The sequence below is a fragment of the Amblyraja radiata genome, chromosome 35 (assembly GCF_010909765.2).
Source record: "Amblyraja radiata isolate CabotCenter1 chromosome 35, sAmbRad1.1.pri, whole genome shotgun sequence".
In the NCBI taxonomy this organism is placed as follows: Eukaryota; Metazoa; Chordata; class Chondrichthyes; order Rajiformes; family Rajidae; genus Amblyraja; species Amblyraja radiata.
This window is the reverse complement of record NC_045990.1, coordinates 2748775-2775740: the sequence shown is the minus strand read 5'-3', so window position 1 is coordinate 2775740 and position 26966 is coordinate 2748775. Positions and strand designations below refer to the sequence as shown.

The window sequence follows — 26966 nt, the reverse complement described above, 5'->3', positions numbered from 1 at the left end:
TATGTTCTGCCAGGGGTGGTGGTAGAGGCAGATACGATAGTGGTGTTTAGATTGGAACATGGATATGCTAGAAATGGAGGAATATGAATCTTGTGCAGATAAATGAGATTAGTTTATCCTGGCATCATGTTCAGCATTGATATTGTGGGCTGATGGGGTTATTTCTGTGCTGTACTTTTCTATGTTCTATCCTGTTTGGATCCTCAGTTGTCCTTTCTTGGTCTTTGGCCTACAGGAGCTGCACTGATGTTATTTGCTGCTTGCTATTCGTCGTGGCCCTCGTTGGATACTTCATTGTGGGCTTAGTAGGTAAGTCTACACTAGTCTATGTTGAAGGCGTGACTGAATGGAAAGTCATGAGTTCCAAGTGATGCTGAGAAAATTGGCTCAGGAAAGTGCATTCACGCTGACATGTATTAACTTATTCTTCACCTTTATAAACCCACAGTGATACAGTCAGATGATGCACTTTGTAGGATGTACTAGTGGGAGTCTTACCTATCCTTACCTTTGTGTTTTCCGGCCCCACCACCCCTATTTTGCATTGGATCTCACTGCCCCTATTTGGGTTTGACATTGGCAGCCCTAAGATGTAGTTAATTTAATGGGAGGAGTACGTCCCACAACAGAAACACAATGGATGCCATTCCCTTGAACATAGAACAACATAGCACTGAATGCAAAATAAATTAATCTCAACTGGCTTTCCATGTTCAATATCCCTCCATCCCTTGCATATTCATGTGTTTATCCAAAGGCTGATTAAACATCACTATTGTATCCTCCACCATGTTCACCCTGGCAGCACGTTCCAGGCACCCACCAGCCTCTGTTTTTAAAAACCGACCGCCTCTCCCTCTCGTACTGTTCGCCAGTGAGCCGCCCCTCTCAGTGGGCCGAAGGGCCTGTTTCCATTCTGTATCTATAAACTAAACCAAATATACCTTTAGTAAAGCAACTTGTTGACTGCTGACGAGCTTTTTCTTTCCAGACGGTATATCTAAAAATAAATGGATGTTGTGCACATCCATATTAGTGACAGCTCTATGCAGGGTATTTGGTAGTTTGTGCACCATGTATAGGGTGTATATGGAGGTGACGTTACTTTGGTGGTGAGAGGATGAGGATTTTCATAGATTTATGAGCCAATGCTGTTCACTGTACGGGTGTGTGTACTTTCCCTGTAGACTGTTGTCCTCTTTCTTCTACATAATAAAAGTAATACCCCTGTCCCACTTAGGAAACATGAACGGAAACCTCGGGAGACTTTGCGCCCCACCCAAGGTTTCTGTGCAGTTCCCGGAGGTTTTTGTCCGTCTCCCTACCTGCAACCACCTGCAACCTCCGGGAACCGCACGGAAACCTTGGGTGGGGCGCAAAGTGTCCAGAGGTTTCCGTTCAGGTTTCCTAAGTGGGACGGGCATAAGTTATTTTGCAGTACACGATGATTATTGATGAAAACCTTTTTTTTAGCATGGACACATGGAGATCCTCGGAAAGTGATCTATGCGACCGACAGCCGTGGGGAGTTCTGTGGTCAAATGGGAACCACAAATAAGTGAGTTATTTTCCATTCACTTGTTAGGCAACCAGGCAGCAAGAACTCCATTAACTGCCGGAGCGCTGGCACTTCAGTCTAAAACTAGAAGATCCCAGGTTCAATATCTTTGCATCTTTGGGCCTGAGAAAAACAGATTAAAATATAAGCCCAGGCCGTCCTTGGACCCTAGCTACTTTTATAAGGAAAAAAAAATCAGGTTGGTCAAAGAAATCTTCACATTGTTAGCATGGTTGTCAGAGAGAGGACGATCATATGGAGAAAGTATCGCGGTCACTGACGTAGCAGGGGAGAGAATGTTTTATAAATGTGAGTATGTGCAGACCAATCTGAGGCAGCACGTAATTGTGATGGTGCTGGAGCAAGTCGAGTAGTCAATTTGTTGCTAGTCTAATAATTGTAAGCATATTGACTGATAATTTGTACCAAGTACTGTGGCATTGCAGCCCCTACTTAGTTCACTTTTTTCCTTTCCTTTCCTTTCTTTTTTCAGGGATAAGCCATATTTGTTTTATTTCAACATTCTCAAGTGTGCCAGCCCTCTGTTACTGCTGCATTTACAGTGCCCAACAACACAGGTAAGAAAATTGCTGCCTTCTGTGTAGGAATAGCCATAGCTTTCATAATTTTAAAGGTGCTGCTGCATACACTCACTCTTAACTCTACCTTATTTGTTATTACACTTTTTAGTTTTTTTTTAGCATTAGTTTAGTTTCGAGATACAGCATGGAAACAGGTCCTTCAGACCGCACTGACGTTTGATCACCCGTCAACGCTAGTTCCAATTTATCTCACTGCCTGTACATTACAGACAATTTTAAAATGGCCAATTAGCAATCAAATCCGCACGTCTTTGGGATATGGGGGGAAACCAGAACACCCAGAGGAAACCCACGTAGTCATGGGGAGAACATGCAAACTCCATGCAGACAGCTCCCAAGGTCAGGATTGCACTACAATCTTTATGCCATTCTGCTTTCACATTTGTCATTGTTTTTATAGTTCTATCCTTATCATGTACCCCGAGCTTCATGTAAACAAGGAATTTCATTACATTGCACCCTGATGTATATAACAATAAACTAATCTGTAAAGTTCAAATGTGTTGAAACTGCGGACATGTCGCAAAATATCTGGATTATTACCCTGTCCGTGGCAGATCTAAATAACTTTGTTTTTTGCAGATATGCGTTAAAAAATGCCCAGACCGATTTGCAAGCTTCATGACTGCACAACTGTTACGAAAGAAGGAACCAGAGAAATGGAAGTATTACCTCCAGTTCTGTAAACCAGGCTTTAATGATTCTGACAAAGTGAGTTGCATTCTTCTAACCTGTCCTTGTGTTTTTGTAAAGATTTATTTTCTTAGTCACCTGCAGGCATTACATTGTATTGGGTGCTAGCAGAATGACAACCCGACCCTTTGTGAAGCTACTGACCCATCATGAATTCTCTCCTTCTTCATACTGGAGGTGCTGAGCCTCTGCAGAGTACATCTTCTTGTACTCTGGGTGTTTATTAATGGGCCATTAAGTTTTCTAACAATCTGGACAATGAGTGACAGAAGAATCAGAGTTGTAGAGGATGGCAAAGCTGCAATTGTCTGCAATTCACATGCACACACACACACACAGACACACACACAGACACACACACAGACACACACACAGACACACACACACACACACACACACACACACACAGACACAGACACACACACACACACACACACACACACACGTGAGCATTCTGGCCGATTCCCTTTTTCCCACAGTGAATGGTTGTATAGGGGTTGGATCAGCGGGACAAAAAGGAACAGCTGACATTTTGAGCCAACATTAATTTTGTCCTGTTTGTCTGTGTGGGTCAATGTCACTCTGGACAGACGACTATTCAGTGAGTCTGAAAGCAACTCAAGAAAGCCCCCTTCTTCAGGAGGCTATTTTGAGATGGGATAAGTGCAGCGATGATTTCCCCCAGCCTGCCGTCTTCCAAATTCATTCTGTGGATTGATGTATAATTTCAAGCCAGAAATAGGTTTGGTGAGCTTGAGTTTAAAAATGAATGACGTTTAGTTGAGAGATGCAGTGCAGAAACAGGCCCTGCAGCCCAACGAGTCCGCGCTGACCAGCAATGATCCCCACATATTAACACTATCCCACACACACCAGGGACAATTTACATTCTTCCACCCCCCCACCCGGCATCAGTCTGAAGAAGGGTTTCGGCCCGAAACGTTGCCTATTTCCTTTGCTCCATAGATGCTGCCGCACCCGCTGAGTTTCTCCAGCATTTTTGCCTACCTTCGATTTTCCAGCATCTGCAGTTCCTTCTTGAACAATTTGCATTTATATAAAGCCAATTAACCTATAAACCTTTACGTCTTTGGAGTGCGGGAGGAAACCGAAAATCTCGGAGTAAACACACGCAGGTCACGGGGAGAACGTACAAACTTCATACAGACAGCACCAGTAGTCGGGATTGAACTCTGGTCTCTGGCACTGAAAGTGCGATAAGGCAGCAACTCTACCACTGCGCCACCGTGCCGTCCATGTACCTCATGAGGAAAGTACAACATGTATGATACATATCACACTATCAACCATGTTAAGCTCTGCTCACTCTTTGCCTTTCAGTCCGCTGTAGAAGTATTACTGGATCAAGACTGTCCTACCTTTATAACTCCCAGCAAGCCGTGTAAGTATGTTGTGGTTTGATTCTGCAGCTTCAAGGGTTTACCTTAGCCGTTCCTTAAATTTTATTTTAACCTGATCACAAAAGTCTAAAATGAGACTCTGTGTTGGAATATGAGAGCACAGATTGGATTGAACAAATTCTTGGTGCTGGTGTTGCAAATTTGATCATCATGATTTCTAATCTTCCAAAATTTACTTCAACCTCTTGTTTTGTGCAGTTTCTCAGAGGTGCTTCCCTGCCCTAGAAACCAATAAGGGTGTGATTATGGTCGACAACAAAACCAATTTTGATCTCGATGGAAGTCTTGTGAATGCCACGCAGCTGCTGGAAGGAGCCAAGTTCGTAAACTTTTCTTTTTCTGATGATGTGAATTTTATGGTTCTGGGGAAATGTTAGAACCAGAGGTGAGAGAATGCAAGAAAATAGGAGCAGGAGTTGACCACCAAGCCCCTTAAGCCTGCCCCACCATTCAATATGATTATGGCTGATCTATGCTGGATGCAACTCCTCTTCTGTGCCACTTCCCAATAACCCTCAATTCCTTGATCTTTCAAATAGTTATCCTTCACCACAGTGTATATATATCTAATGATCTAGCCTCCACCACACCGGATAAGTGAATTCAAGAGATTTGTAACCCTCTGAGGGTGAAGAAATTTCTACGTAGCTCAGTCTTAAATGATTTGTAGTTGTATCTCCATGTTTGTGACTCTCCCGCTAGTGAGGTGGGCTAGGGAGCACCCTTGCACACCAGGAAATGTTCCAGTGTGAGTATTGGACCAGCATCGCATATGAAAGCCGGTGTCCAACATATTGTGACACTTGGGGTAGGGGAAGTGGTGTGGATGGCATCCCTGGTTTCTAGACTTGAAAAAGGATTACACTGATGCCAACATTGGTAATGTTAAGGAAGGAACTGCAGATGCTGGTTTACACCGAAGATAGACACAAAATGCTGGAGTAACTCAGCGGGACAAAAAGGAATAGGTGACATTTTGAGTCAAGATTAATTTTGTCCATTAGATCATGAAGGGTTGTGTTTATCTGCGGATCTGTAGAGTTCCATGTTTCATTAGTGCAGAGCTAAGATATTCCAACACATGGACATTTGGGGTGCCACTTGTAGCCGAGGAGTTTCTGGGATAGGCAGAATCCTTCTTCATTGAGCATCATTTCCTTTTTGTCTTCCTCCCCCCCCCCCCCCCCCCAAATCCTCAGGCACCACATTGCCCACTTCCTCTACCTTCCCATTGTCCATGTGTTTGTAATGCAAATTTAATGTTGGTATGAACTATTTATTTCAAAGGGGAGCAAATGAAGTTCGTGATGCCAGAGAGGTGGTAATGAAGATATTTGAAGATTACACCAAGTCTTGGTACTGGATTTTGATGTAAGTAATTAAATGACTATCGCTTGTTACATTTTAGCACTTCTTGCCCCTTTTCCCAGTCTCTAAAGCTCCTTTTCCATCCTCCATTCACCTTCCCTAATATCTCCAAACATGGCTTTGTGTTACATTAGGGTCTGATTGTATTCCTGCACTGTATCTGGGGTGCTGTGTAGGTTCCAGCTGTTGTTGACTGATTCAGTGCTATTTTCTTCCACAGTGGTATGGTCCTCTCACTAGTATTGAGTCTAATCTTCGTTCTGTTGATGCGCTTCATTGCCAAAGTCATGGTGTGGCTATCCATCCTGCTGGTCATTGCTGCCCTCGGCTATGGTACGTCAACAGTTCCGACCCTAGGTCACAGTTGCCATTCTTCTACAAAGATCATCGGGGGAAAAACCTGCTCTTCTCTGAGACACATGTAACAGGCTTCTAAAGTTTAGGTTTATTATTTACACATGCATTGAGGAACAATGTAAAGTTTTGTTTTGCAGGCTATCCAATCAGATAGATATACCATAGATAAATGCAATCGAGTCAACCCCCAGTACAATAGATAGAGCAAAGAGGAAGGTACAGAGTGCAGATTATAGTTCTCAGCATTGCAGCGCATCAGTTTCATAGATAAAGTCCAATGTACTCGATGGGATAGAGGTGAATCGGACAGTACCCTAACTTAATGAAGGACCATCTCCTTGGCTAAGATCAAAGACTTAGCGTGGGACCGATGGATGGGGCTCAATGTGGGTAGGGGCAGAGATACGCGTCTAATGTGGGACACGAGAAGGGTAGTTGCAGGCAGTGTGACCTGTGGGAGTAACAATGGGCCGCAGTACAATTTTGAGACCAGGTTAGATAACTGGTATAGCCTAAGTTGATTTTGGTTTGGTACCCTCCGCTAAGAAAATGAGACTTCGGAAGGAAATACTGACTTGACGTTTTGAGACTGTGATGAGATTTGACTGTGATGTCTCTCATATCTCAGCTGCATGCACTGTCTGAGCTTCAATTTGGGGTACAATGAAAAGTGTTTCAGAAACTGACTGAGAGCAAGATTAGTGGGGAGTTAGGAAAGTGGGAAATTAGAGCTATCGGGAAAGGAAACCAGTTTCTGAACAGTTTAGATCAAGTGCATGTCACAGTAGCCAAAAATTAATTATCTGCTTCTCGTAGGAATTTTTCACTGTTACATGGAATATGCAAGTTTGAAAGGCGTTCAAGGCTCTGACATCAATATCAAAGACCTGGGTTTCCAGACTGACCTGCGAGTGTACCTACACCTCCGGCAGACCTGGCTGGCATTCAGTAAGTATTGTTTCACTGCAGTACGTTGCTAGTTTCAACTGCTTCAAACTGAGATTTCACCGCCTCAGCACTCCCTGCGAATCTGGAGACTTTATCAGCTTATTATATGTCAGCAGATTTCATCAGTCAGTGTTCAGAGCCACTGTATCAATTATCAACATCGATCAATCGCAATTGAGTAACGGGTAAAAGCATGTCAAACCTATCTGAAAAGATCTTAACATAGCACAGATATAATCTGCATCTTCTGCGGTTGCAGAGGAAGGTACCTCAGAAGGGGGTGGTTTGGGTGGGAAAGGATGAGTTAACCAAGGAGTTGCGGAGTGAACGGTCTCTGTGGAAAGCGGTGGAGATGGCAAAACGTGGCTAGTGGTGGGATCCCGTTGGAGGTGGCAGAAAATTTGGAGGATTATGTGTTGTATGTCTCTGTTGCGACCAGGGGGAGGCAGAGCAAGGGGGGAGCTGCGGAGTACTGCAGCTGACACAAGTGAGGGCCTCAACTATGATGGGAGAGGGCAACCCCAGTTCCCTTAAGAACGAGGACATCTCGGATGTCCTAGTATGCAACACCTCATCTTGGGCGCAGATGCGGCGTAGACGGAGGAATTGGGAGTAGGGGATAGAATCTTTGCAGGAAGCAGGGTGGGAAGTGCAGTCTAGATAGTTGTGGGAGTCAGTGGGTTTGCAATAGACGCAAGTCAATAGTCTTATTTCCTGTGATGGGGACTGAGATCAAGAAAGGGGAGGGGGGTGTTTGGGATGGTCCACGTAAATTTGAGTGCAGGATGAAAATTGGTGGTGAAGTTGATAAGGTCCATGAGTTCTGCATGGGTGCAGGAGGCAGCACCGAAATAGTCATCAATGTAACGGAGATAGAGTTCGGGGATAGGGCCAGTGTACGCCTGGAACATTTTTATTTTAATATTAATCTTGGAATTACTGTATGAAATATTGTGATAAAAATGTATTGTTTTATCTATAGATTTGGTGCATCAAATGTATCTTAATTAATGTTTCACCTCACGTCACTCAAATGTTGAGAAACATTGAAAGCCTCGAATGTAAAGTGTATCTTACCTTGTCTTCCTAAATTTTGTCCTTAAGATTGTAGAATGCTTGTTGTAGGTGTTGTCTTTATTAAAATATTCAGTAGACTTTAATCTCATAACTCCTCCAAATTCTGTTTTAATCCAAAAGATAGTTCACATTTACTGAAATGTAATTTTCGTTAACAAATGTTTAGTGGAGCTGAATTGTAGAAGCAAGCTTTCTTTTTCTTTCCTCTAGGGATTTGTGCTATGGCAACCTCCCTTGTGTTCATAGACAGACTGATATTTTGGCTGTTCATTCTACTCCTACCTAAACCAGGAATATTGTTTCCAAACGAGAATTATAATCGGTCTTGTAAAACAGAGGAGGCTTACGTGATACAAAAATATATTTATTGGATGAGAAATAATTAAAACCAGATCTTGAGGCATTTGTTCAAGAAGGAACTGCAGATGCTGGAAAATCGAAGGTAGACAAAATTGCTGGAGAAACTCAGCGGGTGCGGCAGCATTTATGGAGCGAAGGAAATGAGTTTCTCCAGCAATTTTGTCTATCTTGAGGCATTTGCAGTTTTCAAGAGTGTTTGGAATTCTGAATTATGCCTTTAAGTTCTCTGAATAAATATTTCCTGCCTTTTTCTGCTGCAGTGATCGCCCAGATCATAGTTGAAGTTGTCATCATTCTCTTGTTAATATTCTTACGGAAACGAATTGCTATTGCAATCGCCCTGATCAAGGAAGCCAGCAGGTAAGTTCATTCCAGTTACAGAGAAGGTGGGTCAAAATGAAAGGAGGTAACAGAGGTGGAGAATGGGGTTTGGGTGGATCGATGGATGACGAAGACCGAGTGGTTGTAGCAGGTGGGCTTCAGTGAGTAGTACGAAGAGACAGTAGAGGCACTGGAAATGGAGTAGAGCAGAGGTAGAGTGGCAGAGAAGCAGGATTTTTTTTTTGGGGGGGGGGGGGGTAACCAGGTAGATGTAGACTCAAGAGGTGGTTAGGTGTCTCGTGACATTTGGTCCATTCTCTATCATTTCTAGTATCTCACCTTTTCCCAAGAGAACTAACGTCTGCCTTTGTACCTCTCCATTCTCTCTTCGCACAGCCCTAGTTCTCCAGCTCTCCAACTAGGAGCAATAATTTATTAATGCCTCTTTCAGATGATGTTGTTTATTCAATGCTCCTGGCATGGTCTCCTCTATGTTAAAGAGACCACATTGGAGAGGTTGTGATGCTTCGCAGAGTACCTCTATTCAGCCCTGAAGCACAGCTGCCTCGCCAACAGTCTGTCCGTCCCTTCCTTCTTCGTTTTTATTTTAGTATGTGTTAAATGTATGTTTTTAGTGTCCTTTAGCTTGTTTTATGTGGGGGGGGTGGGGGAGGGGAATTGGGGAAACTTTTTCTATTCTCTTCCCTCGACGGAATGCGATTTTTTTTCTTTCCGTATCTTATCTCCGTCCGCACTGCGGCCTAACATCGAGGAGTTGTCGGCTTTTGCTGGAGACTGACTTCGAGAGCTCCACTGCGGGAGCCTGCGAACTTTAACATCGCGGAGCTTGCGATCCCTTTGCCAGGGATTGACCTCTGAGCTCCAGAGTTGCGGATTTTAACATCGTGGAGCTCGTGCTCTCTGGTAAGAGATCGACTTTGGGAACTCCAAGCCGCAGGAGCTTCGACCGCCCCGACGGATGGTTCGACTGCCCCGACCGCGAGAGAAAAATGAGGGAAGAAGACTAGACTTTATTGCCTTCCATCACAGTGAGGAATGTGGGGAATCCGCTGTAGTGGGTGTTTGTGTTAACTTTTATGTAGTTGTGTGTCTTGTTGCTTTTTTAGTATGGCTGTATGGTAATCTGCACATCACTGTACCTTAATTGGTACACGTGACAAAAAAAAGACCTTTGAAACCTTCAATAACCCCATGCTCGCAATTGCTTGTCAATTAATTCATAGCCACCCTCCCGCTCTCTTCTGCCCATTTGGTACCTACAAGACATAACATTCAATTCAACAATTTCAGATACAGTCTTGCTATTCCCATTTATGATGTCTTTAGATTCATCTCTGGATGTCTATTAATACTGCATTTTGTTTTGCTCCATGATTCCTTTTAATATTTAATCTTAGTCGCTATGCATATGCTTTGATTGATGATACTCTTTTGATTTTGTCTCTGCCCCCCCCCACCCCCGCTCTCTTTTTCTATTTCTTTAATCATGCTTATTCTGTAACAATTTCTGATTGTGAAAGTAATTGATCTGAACGAGTTTCGATTTTTCTCTCTCCTTGGTCGCTTCCTGATCTGTTAGCTATTTCTAGCATTCAAGGGCTGTTGGGATTATTTTGTGGTAGATGTCGTTTGTGGTAGGTCATAGCCTTGGTCCAGGTGCAGGGAATGTGGCTTTAAAGGATATAAGGGGAAGAGTTGTGTTAAAATTATTCCATACTTTAATGTTCTCTTTATTTTCTTCCCACAGAGCCATCGGATACATAATGTCGTCTCTTTTATATCCACTCATCACTTTCGTCCTGCTGTTATTCTGCATAGCTTACTGGGCCATAACAGCTGTGTATCCTCTGAAATAAATGAATTGGCTGTCACCGTCAGATGTATGTCCAATAATGACAGTCCCTCTGCAAACTGTAACCTTAACGTGGTTGCTGAGCTGATCCCTTAGCAAAACATATTAATTATGAAGCAGTTTCTCTGACGTGCCAATACATAGATTGTGTATGAAAGGAAAAGGAGGTGATTTGGGGATAAGTACCCTGATGGGTATAGTTTCTGCCACATCTAGTAAGATCTCTGGATGATATCCAGTAACACTGTCAAAGGTTCTGCGTATCCTTGCTAGTGAGGCAGCAGCTAGTGAGGCAAAATCTGCCCCGGACAATTTAACACAAAATTCTGGGAGCATATCATTGTTGGAGGATGAACTCTGAAGGAGCAGTGAGCTTTTGCAGTAGTAATACTGAGGTGAAACTGAATGTGTGGCAGGGCAGCACTGTGGGAGAGCTGCACTGTTTGAAGAACAATACTGGAACTTTGCTGTGTAGCAATTTGGCAGTTCTGTAGAATTTGTCAGGGTGCTGTCCACGAGGAAATGACACTGCCCACTCTGCTGGCCAGCGCTGCAGAATCTACCATGGCCTCGCAAGGGTGGTCAAGGTGAATTTTCACAATGTAAGTTTGCTTCATTGCTTTCACTGCTTTTGCTTGCACCGCTACTCAAGCTCTGCTGACACCTTTCCTCACACACATGTAAAAGGCCTGACACACTTTCACGACCTAATTCACGACCTTTTTTACTTGTGGACATTTTTCATCATGTTGAAAAAACGCCCCGACCTACTTGATGCCACGAGTACCTACGACTAGCACCACGACCTACCTACGAACATGCTGCGAGTATGAGTCAAGGGCAAACTCGGCAGAGGTCGTGAATTAGGTCGTGAAAGTGGGACAGGCTCTTAAGTGCATGCTCATACATGTGCATGCACAGACAAACTGCTTCTCTCTCCAATATCCATACTACTTACCCCTAATTCCTTGTGCAGGAGGTGATATATTTGTGCTGATAGACTGGCTGACTAACAGAGACCGAGAATGGGTGTTCATTCATCTTTTTCTAGTTGGCAAGATTTCACAAGTTGGTGCTGGGAGAACTTTTACAGTTTGTATAAGTGTTGATGACACAAAGAGGAGTTGGAAAGTAAGCTGTAAAAAGAACATATGGAGGCTGCAGTTAGTTAAACAGGTAAAGATCTGGATAATGGGGAGTGTATAGTGGGAAAATAAAAACGAGGCATGTTATCTGGAGAATGCACAGGGACCTGCATGTCCTCAATGATTAGCAAAACATTAGTATGCAGGTACAGCAAGTAATTAGGAAAGTGGCAGGTATTATTGTATATCACTGGAAAATTTGAAGAAAAAGTAATCGAGTTATGCTTTAGTTGCATAGGTGAGACTATTTGACTTTATTGAAAATGCTTGTTGAATTATATCTGGGTCCTTCCGTGTGAGATCAGCATTCTAACACAGTTCGGTTTAAGCAAGTTTACAAAATGATGCAACCTACATTATCCTGCAAGTAAAACAAATATTTAGCGGATCAGAAAGCATTTATGGGGAAAATAATGCTAACATTGCGTCTCGAACTCAGAAAATAAAGAAATGAAACTGGTTTTACATTGTAGAGAAACCTTCCTAATCAACCACTATATTTCTTCAGCATTGCCATGTCCCAGCAGAAGAAAGCGAATCACTTCCAAGATTGAGCAGAGGGTCCCAAGTGAATATGGTTATGGAATCCTCCATATCTCCGTCCTTTTCATGAAATCAGTCTGACGGGCTGAATTGAACGTCAGCATCCATGGAGAGTAACAATTAACATCTCACGTCGGAGACCCTGAGTGTATCTAGCATTTTCCTTTTTGTATTGATAGGTCATTTTGTGTCTACCTTCGATTTAAATCAGCATCTGCGGTTCTTTCCTACACCTGCAGTGTTAAAGAGTTGGCTACAATTTAAAAAGTAACCGTGAGGCTACATATTGATCTAAGTGCTATAATGACCCTAATGCAACTGCTGCCTAAGTATTCTGTTTGATGCTAGAGGAAATTATTGAGTGCCCTTACAATCTTGTTGAGTAGCTCTGCTCCATCTGTTAGTGTATGTAACTGTAAGTGTTCTTAAGTGGGCCTTTGGATGAACACTTGTAAACTTTGCAAATGTTAAACCTCGGACATTAAGTCAAGATGCATCAGATGGTGGACTTGATACGTGAAGGTGGTGTGCATAATAAGGAATTACTTTCATAATTTTGCCTAGTTGAAGGATGAAGATAAGTGGACATATCCTATTATTTCTGAAGAAAACCTTGTTGTGATCTGGCTGAGACTGAGGACTGAAGTGGTGACTCAGTCTGCTGTTGATGAGAGAGGGTGTCTATTTTAACTTTCAGAGTATTATTTATAGTCCGCTTACAAGTATAGTGTGCGGTTATAATAATTAAGTCTGTAACACTTCATAGGACGTTGTTGAGGTCTAGAAACCCTACAAGTGTGTTGTGTAAGTGGACACAAAGTGGTTGGGGGAGGAGTAGGAGGGCAAAGTTAATGGAGTTTCTGGGAACCAATTCAGGATCAAGCACTACTATGTAGCATATCTCTTGCAAGGAGTTCTCTTCAAATTCTTGAAGTGTTCAAGGAGTTCTGTGGGGTTCCTGTTCTTGACGATCTGGAATGAATGGCTCGTTGCTTTTTACATCTTCCTCTTCCTCCAGCAATGTCTCGTCAACCTGGTGTAAAAAACACTTCGGGTTCATTAGCTAAACATCTGTCATTAAAAAAAAATGTTAGAGACTTATTAAAAACATTGTAGCTGGGCACTTGGGGAAAATTTCAAGATAGTCAGACAATGTCATCAGTTGATGCAGTTCTTTGAAGTTACTTGTTATGGATAAAGGGGAAACAATGCATGTACAAGACTTGGATTTCCAGAGGGCATTTGGTAAGGTGCCTCATCAAAAGCTATTGTAGAAATTAAAGCTCGTGGTGTAGGAGGCAGCATTCGGATGGGTCTTGACATGGTGGATGTGATGAATATCACACTGGCACAGCGGTAGAGATGCTGCCCTTCAGCACCAGAGACCTAGGTCCATACCTGACTATGGATGCAGTCTGTATGGAGTTTGTACATTCTCCCTGTGATTGTGTGGGTTTTCTCCGGGTGCTCCATTTTTCTCCCTCATTCAAAGGCATGCAGGTTTGGAGGTTAATTGGCTTCTGCAGAAACAAATTGTCCCTAGTGTATGGGTGATTGCTGATGGATCTGTTTCTATGCTGTATCTCAAAACTGAACTAAGCAAATATGTATCTACTGTAGAAGAATATAGAACAGTTTAAAAATATAGGTTTACCGATTTATGACGGGAATGAGCCAACAATTGTATTTGCTCTCAAGGTCGTGGAAGCAGACTCTTTGATAGAGAGTCTTGATCAGTGAGGTGGTGAAGAGTAGTAGTAAAAAGTTCCTGGGGGAAGGCAGGAATTCAGAGTAGAGACATTCTGGTCAGCCGTGATCTTATTGAACAGTGGAAAAGGTTGCGTGGTTCACGTGTTTTTGATTTGCCTGAGTTCATCTGTGTTTTCCTGGTGTGTTAGCTGTTAGTCAATCCTTGCTCTTCTGGGCAGACAATGTGAGGCCATCTGTTTAAATAGTGCACTGCAAAACAGGCCACATTAGTGTAAGGAGTGGCATGGTGGCGCAGCGGTAGAGTTGCAACCTTACAGCGCCAGAGACCCAGGTTTGATCCGGGTGCTGTCTGTACGGAGTTTGTACGTTCTTCCTGTGACCTGCGTGGGTTTTCACAGGTGCCCTGGTTTCCTCCCACACCAAAGACGCACAGGTTTGTTGGTTAATTGGCTTCGGTAAAAATAAAGTTGTAAATTGTCCCTAACATGTGTAGGATAGTGTTAGTGTGCGGGGATCGTTGGTCAGCGTGGACTCGATGGGCCGAAGGGCTTGTTTCCGTGCTGTATATCTAAACTAAAAACGCTGACTGCTGAATACTGTGCAGCACTGTCGGAGTAATGAAGGCAGCATAATTGCATATTGGTCAACCATTTGTGGTCACCACTGCGTGTGGAGGTGCTGTTGTTTTCTGTCATTTTTATAAAACCCAGCTTCCTGTTTTGAATTTCTAATCCTCCATTTCCTTGACTGGATTTATGAAAGCTACCTGGCAACATCCAACGAAGCTGTTTATAAAGTCTTTGCTGATGACAAAATTTGCAACCACACGACGAAGACCTGCAACCCTAAAGTGAGTGCTCTTTCCTGTAAACCAATGCTGAGGGAGATGGTTTACACTTATTCTTATGTTTCTGGTTGAACTTGAACCTGAATCCAGCCCTGGGGGCTCTCGCATTATGATTTGGCAGCTGAGCACTGGGTGCTGGTGGGGAAACAAGGCCGGCTGAGTTTTACAGGTGTCTTCGAATGCAATGGTCGAAGAATATTGATCATATGGAACACTTGCCTATGGGGAGTGGTGGCGGTGAATCGCCACATTTGTCCTGCGTTGCCATAAAAATGAGGAAGAAAGAAATGTGATAGGGCACGCTGGGAGGGTGAAGCCGAAAGAGACTGCTAATGTTGGAATCTGGAACAAAGAGCAGGACGTTAGAATAATGTGGCGGGTCGGGCCGCATCTGGAGGCAAATGTATAAATCGCAGTATTGGGTTAAGACTGCACCAGGATAGAGAGGGAAGGGGAAAGATTGCCATTATATAGCAGTGCAAGGATGTGTGGGATAGAAACTAGTAGGTGATAGTTGGAACCAGGTGGGGTGGGGACGATGGGCAGCTGAAACGGGTATGGGGAAGAGATGGGAATAGCGAACAAAGGGAGGAGAAAACTAGGTGGACAGGTGAGAGTGTGAGGGAAGAGTACATGGGGGGGGGGGGGGGGTGTGGGATGCATGAAATTGGTAAATTGTATATTCCCACCATTTGGTTGTAAGATAACAATAAGGAATATTGTTTTTCAATTTGTGTTTGGCCTCTTCATAGCAATGGAGAAGGCTGAGGACAGACAGCTTGGTGTTAAAGTAAGAAGGAGAGTTAAAATGGCATGCAAACGATCGTTCAAAGCTCACCAGTATAGTGGTGTAGAACTGACACAGTGCTGTGGGGCCAAATAGCTTGTGTCAATGCAACAAGTTCAACAGTTTTCCCCCACTTAGTTCCTCTCTTAGGATTATGCCTGACCTTGGTGATTTGAGACCAAACCTCATCCAGTAAGAACATACTACAGCCCAGTACGCCCTGTTTGAGGTCTGTAGAAGGGTCAAGACTTGAAACATCACCTATCCATGTGGCCCAAGGATGCTGCCTGGCCCTTTGAGTTACTCCAGCACTTTGTGGCTTTTTTTGTCCCTGTCCATAGCTGTATTGAACCAATACAGCATCTAATGCAGCTTTAATTACATTTCCTTCAATGGTCAAATCCCTTTTTCTGGTGTAGGACTGTTCAACTGGCTCCTGCTTAATCTTCCGACTTCAAATTCCCTTTATGTGGTTCACGCCTCAACAAGCTGACATTGACTAGCTAGAGGGATCTATCTGATCTAGTGCTGTATTGAGTCATGCATCTGCGGTAGAGTTGGGCTGGAAGAAGGTTCTTGGTATTGCATGTGTAAAATGTCTAATAATAAGTCCGAGCAGATTATGATGGAAATACTCGGTTAACATTTTATTGCAATAGTGGAATGTTCATGCTGGTGTTAATCTGATAGGAGAAGTGTCAAGAAATACAGCCAAGGCTGTGCCTTATAATGGAGAAGACATGATTGACGAATTCCTTTCACTGCTCTCAACTATAACCCAGTGTCAGAGCATTTATCCAACACGATTTATGTGGTAATTAGTTCCATGATCAAAGTCGTACTATAATCTGTGATCTCTCTTCATTGCAGACTTTCATTAATTCTATTGTGAAAAAAGGGTGCGCAGAAGCGCAATGTTCATTTGCATTCTATGGAGGCGAGTCCTATTATCATCGGTACCTCATAGTATTTCAATTCTACAACGTCTTCCTCTTTTTCTGGCTCGTCAATTTTATCATTGCCCTGGGAGAAATTGTCTTAGCGGGTGCATTTGCCTCCTACTATTGGGCCTTCAATAAACCAGCAGACATGCCAACGTTTCCTGTGATGTCTTCAATGGGACGAGCTCTCAGGTAAGAGTTTAGGACTCAGTAAGTGACTTTCCAGCACCTCACACCAACACCAGCATTCAATCGGACGTTGTCTGATTGCACATCAGCAATGCTTACCTTTGTTCCATGTCCCTTGACCTCCTGAGCTATCGGAAGATCTATTGTAGAAACGAGGAACTGCAGACACTGGTTTACAAAAAAAGACAGTGCTGGAATAACCTAGCGGGTCGCAGCATCCCAGGAGAACATGAATAAGTGACGTTTCGGGTTGGAACTTCAGACTGATTTTGTGGGGAGGGGGAGGAGGTTTGAAAGCAGGAAGATAGGAGAGGCAGGACAAAGAATGGCAGGTAAAAGGTGACCAGAGGCACGGGGGGGGGGGGGGTCCAAGATGGTTGGATAAAGGCTGGAAATTGTGAATTGTGAAACCAAAGGAAAGAATGAAGGGACACAAAATTGCTGGGGAAACTCAGCGGGTGCAGCAGCATCTACGGAAGGGGATGGGAGAAAAATCTATAGTGCTTTATCTTGCATTTGGCCTCCTGAATGGGTGGAGATGGCCCATTACATCATGTGTAAGATAAGCCAGACTCGGTGGGCCTGTTTCCGCACTGTATAACTAAACAAAACTATACCATTGGATTGTTAGCGCCCCAAGTGGAATACGAGGTGTTGTTATGTGGTGCTGAAGTGAGCCTGTATGAGTCTGCTTTTGTTAACGTTCTAACAAATCATTAAATAGGCATTAAACATGTTGTAGGTACACAAAAATGCTGGAGAAACTCAGCGGGTGCAGCAGCATCTATGGAGCGAAGGAAATAGGCGACGTTTTGGGCCGAAACCATGTTGTTCTGCGTTTGCCGTGTGCGCCGCCCACTGGCTTGTTGAAGAAGTGCAGGTGCACTTTAGAATTTCAGGCCTAGTTGGCTTTGTAGGGGGAGCAGCATTTCTAAAGGAGCAAAGAATGGGGAAGGTAAAATAGGAAAGAGAGACGGTGACCCGTACATGTGGAGTGGAGATGAGAAACGGTGGATGTAATGACTGAAATCAAGAAATGGTGGACATTGTGGAGATCACAAGATGAAACCAAGTGCGGATTTTCTATCATCATTGGGGCAGAGACTGCAGATGCTGGACTCTGGAGAAACAAACAATCTGCTGGAGGAACTCAATGGTTCGAGCAGCATGTATGGGCTACTGATGCAGGATTTCAACTCAAAACATTGACAATTCCGTACCCTCCACAAATATTTCTTGACCCACTGAGTTCCTCCAGCAGATTGTTTTATTTATTTAAGCTATGCTGCACATGGTTAGTATATCCAGTCTTTCTATATACTATTTCTATATTTCAAGCATGTTTTGTTGAATTGTGTTCAGAAGGTGTTTGGATCAACATTCACAAAATAACTATCTGGGTTTAAATCTCTACTTGTACCATTGGTGAGAAACACTTCCTAGAGTGGAGGGAATCTCACTGGCTTCTTGTGCTTGAGATGGGGCCATTATAGGCTTTAATGGTGCAGGAATTGCTGACCTGGGACAAAGCTATACGTTACCCATTGCTGCAATTTGTAATTCCTATCTGACATTGGAATGCTTTTGATGTTTGCTTTCCCATTCGTTTTAACTGCATCTCTCTGTACCTGCAGATACCATGTCGGCTCCTTGGCGTTTGGGTCTCTCATCTTGGCCATTGTCCAGACCATCAGAGTTCTATTGGAATATATAGATCAGAAAGTCAGAGGTATAACCATTTAAACTTTCCCTTTTATCTCCATGGGCTTAATGCACCCACAAACACTATCTCACTCTTCTTCATCTTTTCGTGTCCATCTTGTTACAAAGGTTGACCTCGCTGTCATCTTCCGTCCTGAAAAGGATGTAAGCTTCCGGCGAGAATCAGTGGGAGCCATCATTTGTCGCAATAGATGATGGTGGTAGCAGAATTAGCTCAGGATACTTCCAGTCTCCAGCCCCGTGACGTGGACGCTTCTGCTATGGGGCCAATATCTCACTAATCACCCTGCTCCCCCACGTTGATGTTGCTTCCACGCACTAGAGTGGGGTGCTGCATATGCAAATAAATAATCAGATGGACAATTTTTGTGCCTTTATATATAGTGCCAATAGTTTTTTTACCAGTAAGGAGGGTGAGATCTGAGACTGATCCAATGCTCTTCCAGCATGAACTAATAGACGAGCAGTAGTCTAGAAACACTCCTGATAATTTGTTCCTCCCCAGTGCAAGGTATGACGGCGACCTTGCAATGTCCCTACAAGTTCTTTGGTCGAGTTTGGTTTACTTTACAGAAATGCACAGACTTCCGAAGGTTAGATGCTGGGGTTCGCAGAATCCCTTCGGTGTCCTATTCTCTGGCTCTGACAGGCAGTGGGCAGAGGCCGAGTTCTCTGCTTGTGATGTAAATATTCACATAACGTGAGCAACCAACGTACAGAAGATGGAAAAAACCTATGAATGCACCAGAAATTACTGCCTTGGCAATGGGACACTATAAACGCAGTGTTACTCCTCGATTGAAGACTAATATAAAGTTGATGCCGTAATGAATAATATTGGGAGCAGATGTGTAGTTCCTCTTGCATCTTAAACTTACTCGTCAAGTCAAGTTTATTCGTCACATACACATACGAGATGTGCAGTGAAATGAAAAGTGGCAATGCTCGCGGACTTTGTGCAAAAAGACAAACAAACAAACAACCAGACAAACTATAAACACAATCATAAACACTTTCCTGTTGACTAAAATCACAACTGGAAGCATAAAACCTGTGAAACCTCCATATCCCTGATTTCTCTTTTATAGATCAGAAGGTCAGAGGTAAATTCTCTTTTATTTCTGAGATTGTTTTTGACTTGGACTGGGTGATCTGTTGAGGTTGGATGGGCTGATGTCCATTCTGTTGAGAACAGGATAACAGTTGTATTCTGTTTCTATTATGGTTTGCAGCTGCGCAGAATAAAGTTGCAAAATTCATATTATCCTGCATGAAATGTTGCTTCTGGTGTCTGGAGAAATTCTTGAAGTTTTTGAACAGGAATGCTTATATCATGGTGAGTGTTTACATTATGTTTTTTATTGGCACGTGGGAATTATTCAGCTTGGCCTCCTTGCCAGTATAAAAATTGGTCATTAACATTGCTGTTTCTGAGATTTCCTATCTATAGCAATGAGTCTATGTCAGTCCTTTATCTGAGTGTTGTCTCTAGCTCCCTGTTGCACAAACCTTATCCTCTCCCTGGTGCTGATCATGTTACTTTTATTTCAAACGATGACTGCCTGTTTTTCTCTGTTCATTTGTCTGCTTTGCTTTAAAACTCTAACTGGAACCCCAAAAGAGAAGTGAAACCTGGTGTGCACAATTAAAGAAACACTAACGGGGCACTTGGATAAACATGACTTCATCGGACAGAACCAGCATGGTTTTGTGAAGGGGAAGTCCTGTTTAACGAATCTGCTCGAATTCTTTGAGGAAGTAACAACCCGGGTGGATAAAGGGGAACCGGTGGATGTGGTATACTTGGACTACCAAAAGGCTTTTGACAAGGTGCCACATAAGAGACTATTGCTAAAAATAAAAAATTATGGGATTGGGGGTAATATATTAGCATGGGTAGAGGATTGGCTAACAAATAGGAAGCAGAGAGTGGGGATAAATGGTTCATACTCGGGATGGCAACCGGTAACTAGCGGGGTTCCGCAAGGGTCGGTGCTGGGACCCCAGTTGTTCACAATTTATATAAATGATTTGGAGGAGGGAACCAAGTGTAATATATCAAAATTTGCGGACGATACAAAAATGGGAGGAAAAGTAGGGGATGAGGAGGATAGGAAGAGTCTGCAAAAGGATATAGATAAGCTAGGTGAGTGGGCAACAACTTGGCAGATGAAATTTATTACTAATAAATGTGAAGTCATTCACTTTGGGAAAAAAAATGATAGGGCAAGTTATTTTCTAAATGAGGAGGAGCTGCGTTGTAATGCAACGCAAAGGGATCTAGGGGTATTAGTACATGAATCACTAAAAGTTAGTATGCAGGTGCAGCAAGCAATCAGGAAGGCCAATGGAGTTTTGGCCTTTATTGCTAGGGGGATTGAGTATAAAAACACGGAGGTCTTGCTGCAGCTGTACACAGTATTAGTGAGACCACATTTGGAATACTGTGTACAGTTCTGGGGTCCATACTTAAGAAAGGATGTACTAGCCCTGGAGGCAGTGCAGCGAAGGTTTACAAGATTAATTCCTGCAATGAGGGGATTGACATATGAGGAAAGGTTAAGTAGGCTGGAACTCTACTCTTTGGAGTTTAGAAGAATGAGAGGCGATCTCATTGAAACATATAAGATCGTGAGGGGCCTTGATCGGGTGGATGCACCGAGGATGTTCCCAATGATCGGGGAAACTAGAACTAGGGGACATAGTTGCAGAATAAGGGGGGGCTCTTTTAAAACTGAGATGAGGAAGAACTTCTTCACCCAGAGGGTGGTTAATTTATGGAATTCACTGCCCCAGGGAGCAGTGGAAGCAGAAACTTTAAATATATTTAAGACTAAAATAGATGGTTTTTTAGCTGCCAAGGGGATAAGGGGCTACGGGGAGAGGGCAGGGATATGGACCTAGGTATGGTTAGTATAGTAAGACCTGAGTGATCTCCTGGACAAGTGTCGATCGCCTGGATTGGGGTCGGAGAGGAATTTCCCGGATTTTTTTCCCGAATTGGACCTGGGTTTTTATCCGGTTTTTTGCCTCCCCCAGGAGATCACGAGGTTCTTGGGGTGGAGAGTGGTGATAGCGGTATAAAGGGGAGGGTAGTGTCTTGTGTTCTGTGTCTTGTGTCTACTGTTTGTGGGTAAGTGTGTCTGTTTAGTGTTCAGCCATGAGCGAATGGCGGTGCGGGCTCGACGGACCTGGTGGTCTGCTCTCGCACCTACTTTCTATGTTTCTATGTTTCTAAATGTAAAGCCAGAGGGATAGAAGTGGAAGGGGGCAGCGGGTGGGGGGGGGAAAGGGGGGTCTGTTGGAGAAATGGGTGTGCGATGGGCTGGAGGGGCACAGGATAGAGAGGAGGGAAAAACACATAACTGTTTGAGGTAGTAAATAGAAGGTAGCACATGGGATAGGGGCCACTACAGATATAAATGGGGGTGGGAGATTGCAACCTTCACGTGGTCCGCCCTGTTTCGACGAATGCAATCAACCTGGTGTGCACAATCAAATAAGATCAAATAGAACAAATTGTCCTCCAACTTTAGGCTGTGCACGCCATATGCAAGAAGAAGAAGAGATGATATAAATGAATAAACCCATCATTTTCACCATCATTGCTATCACTCTTTCTCTTGCTTCACCAGATTGCAATTTATGGGAACAACTTCTGCACTTCGGCAAAGAATGCATTCTTCCTGCTGATGAGAAATATCATCCGGTACGTATGAACAGGTGTAACGTAGAAACTGTGTGTGGATGGGGGAACAGGGAGTGTTGAAGGGGATTTGCTGAAACAATTTGGCTGCAATTCGTTAATCGGTTAATCTATCTTCTCCCCCCACAGAGTGGTGGTTCTGGACAAAGTCACGGATTTCCTTCTGCTCCTTGGCAAGCTACTCATTGTTGGAGCAGTGGGTCAGTGCACACAATTATTCCACCTTTGCTTCCACCCCTTGGACAGGACTACCTGCCTCCCTCTCCCTGCCTGGCAGATCCATGCTCCCACGTCAGGGGACCTCCCATCTTCGCCTTTCTTGCTGGGAAGTTTCCCATTCCCTGCGCCCTTGCTGGGACTGTTCTGTGATCACTCTGAGCAGGAGCAGTTTGATGAAGATAGCACCAGAAGACCATGTACAGCTTGATGTGGCATGCAGTGTTTCCAGACTGTAGAAAGATGGAAATCTGCTCCTTGGGACCTGCTCCACTCAACATTTGTTGATCTTGGCCAGACAGTGACTGCTGCTGCAATTCTGTGTCCTGGGTTCAAGGGCAGAAGAAGCTGGGATTCACTTTGCTTATCAGTTTCCATGGGGTTGGGTTTGGACCTGGAGTCTGTGTAATAAACTACTAACACTTCCTGTAGAAGCTCATAAATTAACACTACAGCCATATAGGATCAGGACCAGTAAAGGCTTGAGGGTGGGGCTAGGGCATTAACATGTACGTTGAGTTCAGATCCCAGTTATTGTGAGGATTATTCTGAGTGTGCTCAGGTCATTTCCTCAACCTGTCGACGTGGGCTCATGCTTTGAAGTTGATTGCTCAGTGATTTAATCTTGCTCTCTTCATCAGGCATCCTTGGATTTTTCTTCTTCACTAATCGAATATCGATACTGGAGGACAACGCACCGACTCTGAATTATTACTGGCTTCCACTGATGGTGAGAGAGTCATTTATATTAAATGCAGCACAGCCCGCACACACCTTTCTGCTGTGGCTCTGATAGCACAGCTCCAAGAACGAGCGCCATTGTTAGTTTTCCACTGATACGCAATGAGTACCTGAGATGCACAGATTAGCAAGGTGCCACAACTTTAATCTTTACTGTGCTAGTTAACTGATCTTGGCTGGTTTTACATATGGGTTCAGAACATTGAACGGAGACGAGGAAACACTTTTTCTCACAGAGAGTTGTGAGTCTGTGGAATTCTCTGCCTCAGAGGGCGGTGGAAGTCGGTTCTCTGGATACTTTCAAGAGAGAGCTAGATAGGGGACTTAAAGATAGTGGAGTCAGGGGATATGGGGAGAAGGCAGGAACTGATTGGGGATGATGAGCCATGATCACATTGAATGGTGGTGCTGGCTCAAAGGGCTGAATGGCCAACTCCTGCACCTATTGTCTATTGGATTGGGGAAGGCCTGCGTCTGTACAGGCTGTATGTACACACACTGTGCATGTGTGTACATACAGCAGATTAAACCAGGGTTGATTTTAGCTGCAGTCCATCAGCATGTGCTAACACTTCCAGTCCTACAGCAAGAATAACTACCTGCCAAAGCTTCAAAGGGTAGCAGCCCAGAGGAGATGTGATGTGTTCAGAGTACTAGAGGAGAAAGGGTACATTTAAAGGATAATCGTGACTGACAATTGTGAAATGTTTGACATCTCAAGGTGGTGAGATACATGTCAATAACAGTAATGTAGAGAATGTTATCTGTGATTAATAATATTTTTCTGCCACATTTAATTGATCGCATGATATTGCGATGATATTGGATGCGAATGGATCATCTCGTAGTTGTCGTCAAGTAGACTGAGCCTTTAATCTTCCTGTTTTACTGTGTTGCAGACTCTTATGGTTGGCTCCTATCTCGTTGCACATGGGTTCTTCAGTGTCTATGCTATGTGTGTGGACACACTGTTCCTCTGTTTCTGTGAGTATCCCACTCGAGCATTTGTGTTTCTCAACTGCATTTGAGTTCTGATTGTTTGTGGTTCAGTGGAAGTGTTAATAATTATCTTAATTCAATGACTGAACTGGCAAATATGAACTAAGTTTGATTTGGTAATTTATTCATTATGTTAAGATGTTTTTTTCATCTCAAAGTGCTCAGTTAAAGTCTGGTCCCCAGTCTCTGCTCAATTAGCTAATCACAGCCAGGAGGATCTATCAATGCATCAATTGATCTCAGCAGGAATTTATTTTGTCAGAGGGTGGTGAATCTTTGGAATTCATTGCCACAGAAGGCTGTGGAGGCCATTGGATATTTTTAAGGCGGAGATTGACAGATTCTTGATTAGTAAGGGTGTCAGGGGTTATGGGGCGAAGGCAGGAGAATGGGGTTGAGAGGGAAAGAGAGATCAGCCATGATTGAATGGCGGACTTGATGGGCTGAACGACCTTATTCTGCTCATAGAACTTATGAACATAAAGTTATAATGCGAGAATTAGCTAAGAGCACTTGCTCCTGATCTCCAGGGTTTCCTGTTACGTGGCTATCAATTGAAGACAAGTTTACGTTGGTTTATAATTTTCGTATAGACTGCCCATGATTTAATTGAAAGGAAGGACCCCCTCGAGGAGATAAATGGCTTCCTTCTCATCCGGTGTTCCTAGAATGATCCCGAGTCAGGAGTTGCGCAGGGAACGCCATTCAGTGAGCTATATTACCAGTAGGGTTGCTACTCTCAGGAAACTGGAGAGAAAACAGAGAATATGAGAGAACCTTCGCTTTGGGGAAAGTGCCAAAATCAGCTTTGGATTTCAGATGTGATGGTTTCATTTGCAGACATGTTGAGAGACTGGGTTCAGTTAAGCTGCAGTTTGCCAGGGATCAGAATGAACCACACTACCCAAATGTCTTGCCAAAACTGATGGTTTTGTTTTCAAACATTTTCTGTATCTAATTATTTCTGTTAGCAAGGTCAGCGTGGCCCACATTTTTTTGCTCACTTAGTTTACTTATTTTGCCCACTTAGTTTTATTTTACTTCCAATCCAATTTTTTATTTTATCCTCAATCACAACAGGTGAAGTGTTGAGAAAAATGGTGGGGGTTATACACTAATCCACAAACTTACTCCAGTAAGAAATCTGGTCTGGTTTCTGAATGAGATCTGCCTCTGGATACATTCCCAGCTCGCGTTGAAACAAGCACAAAATGCTGGAGTAACTCAGGCAGCATCTCTGGATAGAATGAATGAGTGATGTTTCGTGTCGAGACCTGAAGATCCAAAAATGCTGCCTGTCCCGCTGAGTTACTCCAGCATTTTGTGTCTATCTTCGTAGTCAGCCTTGAAGCAGACACAAAATGCAGGAGTAGCTCAGTGGGACAAGCAGCATCTCTGGAGAAAAGGAATAGGTGATGTTTCGGGTCGAGACCCATCAGACCCAAAGACCCAAAGCCTCGAGTTGTTCCTGATAATACCACTCTGTATGCATCTGCAAATGTAGAAGAAATCAGCACTTGGGTATGTTGTAGAGTTGAATGAAGGTGAAAGTGGGGCTTCTGTCAGCATACTTAGCTAAATTCTGCCTTGTCAAATTAATGGGCACCTTGTTTATTTCCTGGTGTGTTTGACTAGACCAGAACAAGTTCCAAATTTCCAGTAGAAGAGTGAGGGGAATACTGAAACACACACCAGATTTGCTAGCATCTGATGAGGGGTTTCACACGGCAAGCATGAACCAGCCACTCCCTCTTTACACATGTTGATGCACTTGTATTTCCAGCTACCTGTTTTCCCTGATCTCTCAATGCTAATTGTCAGTTTGAGAGCCTGAGCTCTGTCTATATTTGTCTATATGTGGCATGATTTCCTTTCGGTGGCTCTGATTATTATCTGCATCTTTTCTCTTTTTTACTCTCTCCTTTCTTTCCTGTCTTACTGTCGCCTCGTCCTCCATTCATCACTTCTGCACGGGGACTGTGCTTGGATTCTCACGCTTTCCCTCTGCGGCTGTCTCCTTGTCGGGGCAACCAGGTGAAGATCTGGAACGGAATGACGGCTCTCCAGAGAGACCTTACTACTCATCACTGGAGCTGCGAGACATTTTGTACAAAAAGAATGTGGACCCGCCTGAAGCGCCGGAGTAACAAGAGTGACAGCGAGCTTCTGGATGAGGCACAGTCACTTTCATTAAACCTCTGTTGAACCCATTAGTGACACCTTCCAGAGAAGATCCTGCATTCAACTACCGACTGTTGCTTTGCCTCTGCAGAATTCCCTGCGTTAGTAATGTTACCAAACAGTGTGAAGTTGGGAGTGCCAGAACTCTGTTGTAAGGCATTTACGATTCTTTCCCAGGGTTGGAGACTGAGATGAACAATTTGCATGTGTATAAGAATTTTAATGGAGAAAGAAGGGGCCGGTGACAACTTAGGGAGTTAGTTATTGGGGTTGATTTTATATAAAAAGCTCATCAAGTTGGAGTTTAATCTCATTTTCTGAAGATTCTTGTAAACATGGAGCTTAGATTTAATTTCACTGAGTGTTCAGTTTATGGTACCATTAGCTTTGTAACGTTGCAAAGTGATGCAATATAATCAACTACGGGTATCATTTTGCACTTTAATGCAGTATAACATTAACATCAACAGTGGAAATGAATAATTTTCTTTTAATCTTTTAGCTGCTTTGAGAAAGTTTGTTTTTCTGTGTGTAATCATGAGTTTGAAAGGCTATAATGTGGTGGGCCAAAGAGTAAGGTTTGGGTATTGACATTGCTCAGTTTCTGGATGCAAACCAATGACGTTTTAGATTATTGCTTATAAATGTGACATTGCTGTTC

The 26966-nt window shown here is 43.5% G+C and overlaps 1 protein-coding gene across 4 annotated transcripts in view; it reads left to right on the top strand.

Moving 5' to 3' along the window:
• The window catches only part of slc44a2 (solute carrier family 44 member 2), a 48279-nt gene that overhangs the window by 19408 nt on the left and 1905 nt on the right, over nucleotides 1–26966 (top strand). For 2 of the 4 annotated variants that reach the window (XM_033012156.1, XM_033012155.1), the window contains exons 3-22: nucleotides 236–309; nucleotides 1474–1558; nucleotides 2052–2136; nucleotides 2743–2871; nucleotides 4195–4255; nucleotides 4473–4593; nucleotides 5562–5645; nucleotides 5863–5975; nucleotides 6816–6947; nucleotides 8645–8744; nucleotides 10474–10566; nucleotides 14739–14826; nucleotides 16481–16743; nucleotides 18375–18469; nucleotides 19695–19798; nucleotides 22098–22171; nucleotides 22298–22368; nucleotides 23026–23114; nucleotides 24025–24109; nucleotides 26159–26966. In XM_033012156.1, the coding sequence (XP_032868047.1) occupies nucleotides 236–309; nucleotides 1474–1558; nucleotides 2052–2136; nucleotides 2743–2871; nucleotides 4195–4255; nucleotides 4473–4593; nucleotides 5562–5645; nucleotides 5863–5975; nucleotides 6816–6947; nucleotides 8645–8744; nucleotides 10474–10566; nucleotides 14739–14826; nucleotides 16481–16743; nucleotides 18375–18469; nucleotides 19695–19798; nucleotides 22098–22171; nucleotides 22298–22368; nucleotides 23026–23114; nucleotides 24025–24109; nucleotides 26159–26271 (2059 nt within the window). In that variant the 3' untranslated portion in view covers nucleotides 26272–26966. The remainder of the gene's footprint in view (nucleotides 1–235; nucleotides 310–1473; nucleotides 1559–2051; nucleotides 2137–2742; nucleotides 2872–4194; nucleotides 4256–4472; nucleotides 4594–5561; nucleotides 5646–5862; nucleotides 5976–6815; nucleotides 6948–8644; nucleotides 8745–10473; nucleotides 10567–14738; nucleotides 14827–16480; nucleotides 16744–18374; nucleotides 18470–19694; nucleotides 19799–22097; nucleotides 22172–22297; nucleotides 22369–23025; nucleotides 23115–24024; nucleotides 24110–26158) is intronic. The other 2 variants (XM_033012158.1, XM_033012157.1) reach the window with 1 other exon arrangement.